The sequence below is a fragment of the Pelobates fuscus genome, chromosome 4 (assembly GCF_036172605.1).
Source record: "Pelobates fuscus isolate aPelFus1 chromosome 4, aPelFus1.pri, whole genome shotgun sequence".
Classification (NCBI taxonomy): domain Eukaryota; kingdom Metazoa; phylum Chordata; class Amphibia; order Anura; family Pelobatidae; genus Pelobates; species Pelobates fuscus.
The window spans coordinates 162908554-162921837 of NC_086320.1; the positions used below are offsets into that span (position 1 = coordinate 162908554).

Genomic DNA, 13284 nt, shown 5'->3' on the forward strand with positions numbered 1-13284 from the left:
ATTTATACTAAACTGGAAGTTTACCTGTCTTTAAACGAAATTTGACAGAGTGTATACGAATTAATGTGAGACGCATATAATTAGACCCAAATTTGCTCACTTACTAAAAGATAATTGCAAAGATTATTTTTACTTTTTTTTTTTTTTTTTTTTTAAATATAACTATTGCATTTATTATCCAGGACCATTTGCAAAAGGGAGAGCGGAAACTCACCAGGTACATCAATATTATTTATCAAGATGTGTCTTTGACAGCAGTCACCATGGGAACTAACAGACTGCAGATGTTTCTTGCACCGCTCTTGATACATAACATCTGTTGCGTCATTCCTATCAAACTCTTCCTGGTCGGTTTTTGTAGAATTTACTAAGGAAATATAATACACTATAAAAAAAATATAAATACATAAATCAGTAAGCAAAAACACAAGAAGGTTATGCATAAACAGAAAATCTGGAGTATGCTTCTAAAAGTGAAAGGATTGTAGGAACATTTCTTTGGTTTCCATGGTAACTGCTCCACTCACAGAGTTACCTGTAGCCATAACACCTGTGGTATGTCATAACATCGCTAAAATATTGATTTTCTAATGATTAGTTCCTGTTGCATTATAAAGACAAACTAGTATTTACCAGAAACAGAATTCCAAAGAAAAAGAGCTGATCTTTTTCCTTTGAAAAGGTTATTTCAGTTTGACCTATATTTTATCAGAGAATACTGTATGGAAGTGTGGAAATATATTCTGGATAGAGCTTACACAATATTTATCACAACTCTTTAAAACTCGACATTTGCGATGTTGTTATCACAAGTTGAAGGTAGATAGTCTAAGTAGGAATTTTCAGTTGATTAATAAATGTATTTATTTATTGTACAGCGCTTCGGAGTCTGATGGCGCTATATAAATAATAACATCATAATAAATAATAATTGCATTATGAAATGGACTAGTATTTTCTGAATATTAAATTGGAGTGAGTTATAAATCGAATTAATAAATTGAAGCTAATATTGCTGACATGGGGGGAAAAATCAACTCACGTATAGTCACAAGTAGGCTATTTCTCAATATTTTACCATTCCCGTTCACTCACTAATCTAGGTTCAATAAATTGCTACCTTACTAAAGTCCAAGTATGGGGGCTGTGACATGGTCAGCCATAAGTCTAATTATTGCACGTTTGTAAAACAGATTAAAATAAATAAATACCTTTAGTTTCTCGGAGTCAAAAGCAAATGTTGGGATATAGTAATATATTTATTTAATTACTATAAGCATCATTTACATTGACAAATAATCTCCAGAAGCCTATCATAAAATGCATTTCTATAATTCTATTGAAATAGTTTATTCGTTTACATAATTAAAACAAAACAAAGCATACATACTTCCTTTTTATCACACAGTTAAACCTAACCATTTTAATGGAAAATATTATCCCAAAATGTTATCTAAGAAGCAATTAAATGTTAATTTTTAATTAAACATAATACAATGATTATTATTATTATTATTATTATTATTATTATTATTATTAAATATTAAAGTACTATAAATGATGTTTCCAAATTATATTTTGTTTGCTTGTTTGTTTTATGTTTAGTACTAGATGTGCAATATGGGTTAGTAACCTAAAAAATCCTGAAAAAAGCTACACCTTGACCTTTGATGTGTCAGTTGTGAGCTGCTCTCTGCCCCTGTGATCTCTCCATCTCCTTGTCTTATTTGTCTGTGGAAGGTGGGGTCAGCCTCATGGATCACTAGCAGTGACAGATACAAAGCCTGCACCCCTGATACATCACAGCCAGCCCTGCTCATCTACATAAACAGGAGGAGGAACTGTATAACCTTGTCTGTGGCTGGGAGCTGTTCCAAGGCTGACAGTCTTCTGTCTGCACACAGGTAAGTAGTGCTCCACCTGGGGCTCCTGGGGATCATTCATTATCCATGGCATTGGGGGCAAGTGAATGGAAAATCAGTCCATATACCTGATGGCTATCTGTTTACCCCTGTGTGTGGATGTATGTGTGCCATATTATGTATACATATTAATGTTTACCTTTATGTGTACCTGGTGGCATTGATTAATACATTATACCAACTTGCAGTGCGGGAGATTTCTTATTCATTGTATGAGAGGACTGCGAGAGGTCAGCTGAGGCTTGTCCCCAGAGCTGACATTCCACAGGGGTTGTGAGTGACTTCTGTTCTCTGCACACAGTGTAATATGTCCAAGATGGCAGGAGACATGTATGAAGAGTCGGACCGTGTCTGTTCCTATGGGATGAAGTTAACTTGGGATATTAATGACCCCAAACTCCCGCAGGTGAGTGCAGTAAATTCTGCAAATCTCATATACAAGTGACACCTGTCAGTTCTCCTGCCCTGGTTAATATCGGCTTAATGTATGTGTGTCATATATTGCTCACTCAGCGCCCCATTCTACACTCCACTCCAGGTAGCGAGCACAGCACGCAGTGCCCCATTCCACACGCCAGTATTCTAAACTCCAGTCTCCACTCCAGATAGTGAGCTCAGCACACCAGTGCCCCATTCTACACTCCACTCCAGATAGTGAGCTCAGCACACCAGTGCCCCATTCTACACTCCACTCTAGATAGTGAGCTCAGCACACCAGTGCCCCATTCTACACTCCACTCCAGATAGTGAGCTCAGCACACCAGTGCCCCATTCTACACTCCACTCTAGATAGTGAGCTCAGCACACCAGTGCCCCATTCTACACTCCACTCCAGATAATGAGCACAGCACACTCAGTGCCCCATTCTACATTCTGTGTTAATGTATCACTATCCTGTAACTCCAATATAGACAGTGAGCACAGCACACACTGTAATATGTCAGTGTCCTGTGTATTGTCTCCTGTGAGCACTCAGAGTCCCCAGATACCAGGGCTTTGTCATTTCACTCTAGCAGGTGAGCAGTGCACTGTTTCTGAGCTGATCACAATTCTCCATCTCCTATCACAGCACTCTCCCTGCTGTGTGAGAGACATTTGCGGTGACATTTTTGAAAGTTGACACATGTAAAATGAATCATCGAGTTCTCTTTTATCTGTAATTCTGCTGCACTGTGTATCCTACCTGTGACTCCACTAATCTCTATCCTAACACTTACCAGTCATGTTCATCCTTCTGCATTTCTGTGGTTTATTAAAACAACTGTGCTCTAACTTACCATATACTGTAGATACGCTTGGGGAGGGTCGGCCTCTTTCAACCTTTTTGAAACTAATCTAAGCCAAGCAAATACTTTCACGTTGCATGCACCAAATACTTGTCAGTATACACAGCTAAAAATAAAACACACAGTACAGTAAATAATATCCACACAGGGCAGCCATTTACAATTATTATATATGTAATATAAATTATTCTGAAAATATCTGGTAATTGATACAGGATATTTCTATGAGTAATCAGATTGTAAATTCTAAAAAATAATCTAGGTAAATTATAATTAAATCTGGATTATGCATTAAGATCTATCCTGGTGCAAAATTCTTAATAAAAGAGCAGTCTCCATGGAAACCAATGGAATGTTCACGCTGATTTAGCGCTATAAGCAAATTGCGTGAATGACAACATTGTACAAACATTTATAGATAGTGTGGGATATAGAATGCAATCCTTGTTACTTATTGCTGGTTACTGTAATGTCTTTTGTATGAATTATTTGTATGCAAAAAGTGAAGTTTTGTGTTTTCAACTGTTTATATTATGTTGCAATTTATTAACGTTCTAACAATGATTACACTTCTGGAATATTGATTAAATATGGGTTCTGTGATAAATAGTTAAAATGTATATTTCGGTTTATTTGTCTAAAACATATATATGGGCAAGTAGAAAAAGTAATTTATTACCAGTCACTTTTCATTAACACAAACATTAGAGATACAATTTGACTTACGATTTAAAACAATTTATATTTTGTATTCTATTCTCTAAATATTAACTTTGTTGAAAGAATTTATTACTAATCTTTAAATAATACATTCTGAAAAGTTATATTTTATTATGTAAAAAAAATAGCATTGCAGGTATAAAACAGATACTAAGGAAACTGTTCAGTATATTAATATATTTATATATTAATATATATATGTATATATATTTATATATATACGTGTATATATAATACTATTAATAATAAGAAGACATAGACTAGAAATCAAATCGTATACATTTATTTTATTTTCACTTGCTGGTTAATTCATAAAAGATGATATGGGTATGGTTAATTGCATAGAATAATGTATATTGTAAATAGCTGTTGATTGGACTGGAGTATCAGTAAAAATAACTGATTTAAAGATTAAAGAATGTCTATGAGCATGGGTTAACATGAAAATTCATACTTCAATTATTTTACATACATTATTTTTCAGTTTCTGCTTATTCCCAAAATAGTATCTTCTTTTGAATAAAAACACTAGCCTGAGATCGCCATAGTCGGTTTCTTTAAAAACAAAGCAGACTTGATATTATAGGGCTTATTGACTAAACAGCTGACAGAAGACTAGAAATCAATAACAGACTAGGTTATTCAATATAGCGAGAATTCAATGTGAATTGAAAGTTCAATTCGAAATTAAGGTAAAATAGCCGAACTGGATAAATTGTTTAAGTCAACTATCAGTTCGGCTACTTTTGCCTAAAATTTGAAATTCACTGTGAATTCACCTCGAATTCGCAATTTAGTGAATAGCCTTGCAAATTCAGGTATACATACATAAAACATTGTTTCCTAAGCAGCTATATTGAGCTAAATTTCATAATTCGGCACAATTCACAGTCTAACTGATAAATCATTTATTTCCCAAACAGCAATATAACTCCTTAGTTAGTTAGTTAATCGGTTCTTAACTCGCCATAGATTAAATAACACATAATATTTTATGGATACAAAGTATCTCTTGAAAATCAAACTCTATAAAAGAAAATATATTTAATGCAGTTTACAGTCCACATCACTTGTTTTTACTGCATTCAAAATGAATAACAAATCTTCACTTATAGTACACACTAATATATATTACACGCACATATATGGGAGATAATTTCTGTTATATACATAATACATTGAAGTTATGTAAATATTAATAATAAAAGTAGTAATAATAATAATAATAATAATAATAATAATAATAATAATAATAATATATTTGTAATTCCAAGCCCTATAAGTGACTCTGATTGGTTTCCTATATTTGTAATTCTCAGGGATAAGAGCACACGATCAGTTTTTGATACTCTGCCAATAATCAATGCAATCGGTGGTATTCCGTCTCAGCATTTTTTTTTTTTTACCTGTATCTAATTTACTAGTATTTCGCGATAAATAATTGGTTAACATGGATTGAGATTTCACAGTGATAAATATTACTGACAAGATACCGAATACAGTGGAACTAATATGTGGGATGCTAATTATGTGGGATGACATTCAGGTGAATTTGACACATTATGATAAATACGTGTTAATTTGTCAAGTGAATACGATAAAACTAGATACTGGGTATCTTAGTTAAATGTAATCCTAATGAAATATTGTATGGAGTGACAACAAAACATGTTAAACAATAGGTTTGATTTGACAGCAATCAGTATACTATGCCCAATATTTTTTTTTGCCAATTTTTAGATGCAGGCGATAGTGAGTAATATAGTGATCTGGGAAAGGTAAACATTGCTGGGTTAGAGAATTAGAAAGGATGTCTGACAGTTGAAATAAATTATGAATGATCTTGAAAAGTTTGCCTATATATTAATATACACTCTGCATTGTATTACATTATAACGGGTTGTCACTGAATTTTTAAAGTTAAAATAAAGTCATCATATTTAAGAAAAAAAATTGAAATATGATGAATTAATATTTAACAAGAATACATCCACTTATTTATACATGACAGATTTGGGGATCTATTTGGGGGATTAGATTTGGGGATCTATTTGAAGATCAGATTTGGGGATCTATTTGGGGATCAGATTTGGGGATCTATTTGGTGGTCAGATTTGGGGATCCTTTTACGAAACATCAAGCTGTGAGCTATTGCACAATTTATTAGCACCATTTAGGCTAAAATGTCTGAATTAAGAATATAGTAGATATGTAAGTTTTTTCTTTGTTATACTTTCAGATATGTTGTGTATTTCTCAATTGACCCCTGTTAACAGTTTAGTGAATACATTATTTTGTCTTTGTTCACTAAACTGCAAATTCTGCTAATCCAATAAAACACAAATTAGCGAAATTAAGTCTATTTTCAACCTAAATTTTGCAAATTTGTTCTAAACTATTTTAAATGAACAATCCCATCTAATTGCTGCAAAGGCAAGTGTAGTTAAAAGAAAACCAGACAAAATAAAAACAATTCAAAAATGATTAAGAGTAAAACTAATTTTAGGATTGCCAGTGTTCACTGGAACAATACGTTTTTTAAAATACAAAAAAAGATATTGCAAAAATGAATGCATGCATGCCTACAATAAAACTGTCCAGACAATGCAAACAGGGACAAAAAAAAGCTAACAAGTGTGTAAAACACCCTTCACCAAACAGCACCCACTGACTGCAGTGCCCACTTGTCATATTGTTATAACACTGGCTTGCAGAGATTACTGGTACTTACTGATAGCTTTTAAGGCTTTATTCACTAACCCGTGAATTTGAGATTTCTTGAAAATAAATGTGAATAATTAAGGTTTTTATAGTCAATGTGTGAAGCTAAATATTTAATTTTAAATTCGCTTTTTAAGACCAAATGCTGCATTGAATGAAAAAACAAAACAAAAATAAACCACAAAAAAACCCACAAAATCCTTCCTTTTGTCTCTGACTGAAATTTCTCTCTCAGACTGTCATGCTAAAAACAAATCAAGGGTTGGAGTGACTCACAAAATGTAAACTAAAAGCCAACCAGTCGCCATTGCTATTATATCTGACTTTTTACAAATCAGCCGTGTTTGTTTATATGGCAATTCACTATAATGCTGTGTTTGGAGATTAGACTTCACTGAGCTAAAATAATTGATGTAAAACAAAATTAAATAAATCTCCAACTCGACTCTAGACACAGATGGAGTATTGTAGCCTGAATTTTACAATTTGAGCTTACTGAATTTTGGAGTTTAACCCCATAAGGACACAGACATGTGTGACAAGTCATGATTCCCTTTTATTCCAGAAGTTTGGTCCTTAAGGGGTTAAATAATTAACCTTCTTCAATTTGGCTGGAATAGTGTTTTTTTTCCGCCTGCCTTATTTTCTACATTCTTCAGGATGGCATAACTCACCACTTGTAGAACAGGCCCCCTTAAAGAAGCAATCATTTCCCATACTCAAGTAGCACCTTCCCTGTGACTGCACATCCTCCCAATGACTTTCAAAGACTAAATTAATCCATTATGAACATAGTCTAAGTATTTGCAAACAGATTTGCCTGAGCTTCCTATTGAAGAGTTGTCATCACATTTGCTAGTCTATAGCTTCTCAATTGGGGCCTTTTCTATGGCAAAGAATACTCTCCTGTGTGACCACCTTCAGTGCACTGTGTAAATAGTTGTATTTTATTATTTAAATGTAGTTTATTTGATTAGTATACAAAGTAAATATCTGCAGATGTTTCTGGTTCTATGGTGGTAGCCATGCTTTTATTAAATTAACCCCTTAATGACCAAACGTCTGGAATTAAAGGGAATCATGACATGTCACACATGTCATGTGTCCTTAAGGGGTTAAAGGAACACTCCATTGACTTTTGTTTACTTTTTAAAAACATTTTAGTAGCTATACCCCCAATGAAAACATGCATGCTTTTCTTCACAAGATCACTGAACTGTCCTATTGTATCTGACACCAAGACATTAGCAGCAAATCCTTTAAGTTGTGAGGTGGGGCCTCCATTTACCGGATTTGTTGTTCCAGCACATCCAACGATGCTCAATCGGATTGAAATCTGGGGAATTGTCATGTTCCCCAAACCATTCCTAAACCATTTTTGCAGGGTGCCTTATCCTGTTGAATGAGGCCACTGCCATCAGGGAACACGATTGCCTTGAAGGGATGTATGTGGTCTACAAAACGATTGCCTTCAAGGGATATCTGTGGTCTACAAAAATCTCTAGGAAGGTGGTATGTGCCTCCGCCTGACTGCCTTCTTCCCATAGGGTATCCTGTTGCCATTTCTTCCCCAGGTAAAAGCACATGCACTCAGCCATCCACCTGGTCTAAAAGAAAATTAATCAGATCAGGCAACCTTCTTTCATCGCTCCATGGTTCGGTTCCGATGCTCACATCCTCATTGAAGGTATTGAAGGCTAATTGAAGGCTTTCAGTGGTGGATGGGGGTCAGGTTTGCTGCACATATGTATCAATGACCCTTTGGCATCCATGACCGTGATGCGGGTTCACTGGTTGTCCTTTCTTGCACCACGTTTGTTAGGGACTAACCACTGCACACCGGGAACACCCCATAAGACTTGCCGTTTTGGACATGCTCTGACCCAATCGTCTATCCATCACTATTGGGCCCTGTCAAAGTCACTCAGATCTTTTCACTTGCCCATTTTTCCTGCATCCAACCGATGAAATTCAGGAACTGACTGTTCACTTGCTGCCTAATATATCCCACCCCCTAACAGGTGCCATTGTAACAATATTATCAATGTTATTCACTTTACCTGTCCGAGGATTTAATGTTGTGACTAATCAGTGTATAGATGAAGAAGGTGCTTAATATTACTGTGTTGTGAGTGTTTGTCCATAGAACAGTGATTGATTAATATATAGATATTTTGTTACCTTTGTCTCATAATAAAAAGTGTTGACTAGTAACAAGGTTATTGAGCAATGTTATTTTATGAAATAGGTGTAAGGTGCTGTAGCAAACAGCAATGGCGTGCTCCAATACTGCATGAGATGCCTCTGATTGTGTGATACACCTGTATTAATAATACATTATACCCTTATTTCATTGTTGTAACCTGAATATTTCTTGAATGTCAATGCTGTGTAGGACCTGAAGCAGTTTGACAATTTCCAGGAATGGACAGATGGCTATGTTCGCTTTATATACAGCGGGGATGACAAGAACGCACAGCGCCATCTCAGTGGCTGGGCCATGCGAAATACCAACAACCACAATTGCCAGATCTTAAAAAAGTCCTGTCTGGGTGTGGTGGTGTGCAGTCGCAATTGTACCTTGCCAGATGGTGGGAAACTACAGCTCCGTCCCGCAATTTGTGACAAGGCCCGTCAGAAACAGCAAAGTAAGTGGCACTTGCCTTAAGACAAGATTTGAAATAGAAATTCTTATATCTTTTAATCAGATTACAGTGGCTGTAGAGGTCAGAACCTTTCCAATGATGAGGACATTACAGTAGTTCTTCACATTATCCAGACCCCCCAAACCCCATCCTCAATGACTTCCCAAAATCTGTGTTTTTAAATATTTTCACATGAATACATGCCATATTTTCAAAACCTGAACCTTTTCTAAATGGGGTTTTAATGTTATCTTTTAATAGGATGTAATGATATGTGTGTGTATATATATGTATATATTGTACAGCACTATGGAATATGATGGCGCTATATAAATAATAAAATAATAATAATGATAATAATTATAATAATATATATATATATATATATAAGCTGGCAAAATAGACAGTAACGTATAGGCAAGCCAATGCAAAATGAACAGAGCTGAGATCTAGCATTTACAGCCCTTTCATTTTTTTAAAGTACTGAACTAGATAGCTCATGAATGTACACTCTAAACACCTGTACTTGTTTTCCTATTGTAGAAAAATTATGCAGTAACTGTAATTCTGCTCTGGAGCTGATTCCTTGTCGAGGTCACAGTGGATATCCTGTCACTAACTTCTGGAGGCTTGATGTAAAAGCCATATTTTTCCAGGTATTATATGCAGAAATGATGCTATGACATATTACCAACATTCCTAATGGACATACTAACTGATCATATCTGAAATAGAAATTTAAAGTGCTACATTTTAAAAATGAACTGAAGAATGTTGATAATGGACTGCTAAACTAACGCAACAGTTACACAAAATACAATGTAAAATAAAGATAAGAGTAAGAGAGAACAGAATAAACATGATGATTGACATAGGTTGAGTAGATGTGAAAAAGAGTTAGGGACACAGGGGAGAGATTTATGAAAGTGTCCATAAAAGTTGTACAAAGTTCTTAAAGTGACACAATCACTATGGAAACCAGTAGAACTAACAGGCACATTCTACTGGTGATCACTCCACGTTTACAACATGACACCACTTTCTAGATTGTGATACCTTGAAAAATCATTAAAGAAAGAGGGTATATAACGGATATATATATAGAGAGGGGAGAGTGAAACAAGAGAGTTTGGTGCAGAAAATCACCAGAGAGATGGGTGGTAAAAACATAAAATAAGATAAAGGAGAACACAAAAAAATGTAACAAGGAATTATAGAAGTGAAAGTAAAAAAGGGAGTAAATATTTAGGGCTATTTGTAGGTCATTTAACCCCTTAAGGACACATGACATGTGTGACATGTCATGATTCCATTTTATTCCAGAAGTTTGGTCCTTAAGGGGTTAAAGGGACCCTGTAGGCACTGTAACTGTGTCATCTCATTTAAGGGGTTATAGTGTCTGGAGATCCCTGGCACTGAGAATTCTATTCAATGTTAAACCATTTTTAATGTTTTAATGCTAAACGATAGACACATTTGCCTGAGCATCAATGTGCAGTTGTGATTGACTGAGCGTGTCAGCTGACCTTAGCCATAACTTCAAGGGGGCTGGGCTGTATGTGGTCAGATACCCTAATTTAATATTAAACTGTTTGATAATAGTTTAAGACTGAATGGCGGGAGAGTGCCAGGGGACTCCAGGCACTATAACCAATTCAATGAGATGCAATGGCTATGGTGCCTACAATGTCCCTTTAAGAAATGTGTAGAGCAATAACTAAAGTTGATAAGTGCTAAACTAAGTAAAACCTGGCAGGAGTGGGGAATTAAAGGACCACTATAGGCACCAGGCCACTTCAGCTCAATTAAGTGGTCTGGGTGTCAGGTCCCTCTAGTTTTAACTCTGCAGCTGAAAACATACCAGTTTCAGAGAAACTGCTATGTTTCACTGAGGGTTAATTCAGCCTCTAGTGGCTGTCTCACTGACAGCCACTAGAGGCGCTTCCGCGATTCTCACTGTGAAAATCACAGTGAGAAGATGCTGGACGTCCATAGGAAAGCATTGAGTAATGCTTTCCTATGGGTGGTTTGAACGCGTGCGCGGCTCTTGCCGTGCATGCTGATTCGGATTTGTGGTCGGAAGGGGGAGGAGAAGTCACCAGTGCCGAGGGAGCCCGGCGCTTGATTAAGGTAAGTGGCTGAAGGGGTTTCAACCCCTTCAGCCCAGCGGGAGGGGGGCCCTTAGGGTGGGGCGGACCTAAGGACCCTATAGTGCCAGGAAAACAAGTTTGTGTTCCTGGCACTATAGTGGTCCTTTAAGAAGCCCAAGATCTTACATTTCTACTTGCCACAAAATATTTTAATGCCCTTCATAATTTGACATAATCTGTGTTGGTTGAATGAGTTTATTACTTTGTCTCGATTTACATCCATCCAAAATACTTTACTGTTACAGCTCATTACAACCCATAGCTGTAGAGAGGACTAGGTAAAAAGAATGCAGAAAAACGTCTGCTGGAAAAACAAACATTCGTAATCAGTCAGGAAAGACACACTGCCCATCCAGATTTTCTAGTATGGTTTCAGTTCCTCGATGTATCTGTATAATAAGGAAATTACTTGTCTTTGGTTCATTGTAAGGCCAAGGGTGTTCACGATCATCCAAGACCAGAAAGTAAATCTGAGACGGAAGCAAGAAGAAGCGCAGTGAAAAGACAGCTGTCATCTCACCTGTCACAGAAAAAGAAAATTCTGGAGTCTGAGGTAAATAGAACAATGCTATGCTCCTGAATATGAGTGTTCCACACCTGGTGCCCCATTAAATGGACTTAATAATTAGAATTGAATGAGCTACATACTCGTTATTGTATGTGTATTAGTAGAATTTTATTTCAGATTTCCAAACACTTTTATAAATGCAGTATTTTCTTATATGTTTGGCTACTTTTCATATATATCCTGTCCTGGGTTTGTTGGTAAGGGGTAAACAATTCCGTCTGTCTGTGTTTCCATCCATCACCTCCATTTTATCTAAATCTATGTCAATGTATATTCTAGTCTTGGCATCTGGTACATCCGAAGCAGTATATTAGCACAAGTTTGTAAAGCTAAAATTATTTTCTTTCATTGAAAAAAAAAAAAAATATGTATATGTTTTTAGCCCAAGGCTGTTTATTAGGCAGTTTAGTGGGATTTGGTTAATTGGTGATAGTCAGTTACATGAACCAATCTGGATGTGGTTACCTACATCAGTGAATTTTAAATAGCAAAATAGTTGTTGTTATATAAATATATTGTCTATTCACTACAACTCACATTTATTCCTTTACGAAAAGCTGCGTAACAACTCTAGATAGTTGTATGTAAGTAATGGAGAAAAAAATAAAAAAAACACACATTAAATATTTATTTTCTTTTCAAGAGTGCTATGGCTAACATGACCTTTAGCTTACTTTAAAATCACAGTCAAATCTGCCAACGTTCAGGTTAATTTTGTTTTCCTGTTTGTAAACATAACGTGTTGCTACTTTTCAGGTTGGGCGATATAACGACAGTGGTGGCCATTTCTCCAATATTCATCCTATGTCTTGCATAGAAGGATCAGACCGGTTTAGTCTTGTAGCAGATGCAAGTTTCCCTATAACGGCTCAACATTATTCCTCATTCCAGAGCACAGACCCTTACAAGCCTTCTTACGACCCGGTAAGCTATCAGGGAGATTCAATGTCATCATTCCCAAAGTGTTCTAATACAAGAATATATGTGCCCAGGGCACCTTGTTATGATTTCCCTGGCTACATAAACTCAAATGCATACCCACCTCTGTACAAGGAGGCAGTGAACAGTTTACCAGATGTTGATCGAATGCCATTAAATGGACCTCACCCAAACCTTGGGGTCTTGGGTTCCCACGAAAGAAGCTATGATTCCAATGGCAAACATCATGGATGGAAACCAATCTTTGGCAAAGCTGGCTATGGAGACAGGAGTGATTATGGGCAGATACAAGCAAGCACCGGCCATTCTTATTACAATGCAGAATATCCCTGC

The 13284-nt window shown here is 36.0% G+C and overlaps 1 protein-coding gene across 1 annotated transcript in view; it reads left to right on the forward strand.

Moving 5' to 3' along the window:
• Positions 1–1861: 1861 nt before the first annotated feature.
• Positions 1862–13284, forward strand: part of GCM2 (glial cells missing transcription factor 2) — a 12057-nt gene continuing 634 nt past the window's right edge. Inside the window, exons 1-6 of the mRNA XM_063450520.1 lie at positions 1862–1904; positions 2111–2328; positions 9045–9297; positions 9838–9950; positions 11875–11997; positions 12769–13284. The exon at positions 12769–13284 is cut by the window's right edge and continues 634 nt beyond it. Of these exons, the coding sequence (XP_063306590.1) occupies positions 2230–2328; positions 9045–9297; positions 9838–9950; positions 11875–11997; positions 12769–13284 (1104 nt within the window). The 5' untranslated portion in view covers positions 1862–1904; positions 2111–2229. The remainder of the gene's footprint in view (positions 1905–2110; positions 2329–9044; positions 9298–9837; positions 9951–11874; positions 11998–12768) is intronic.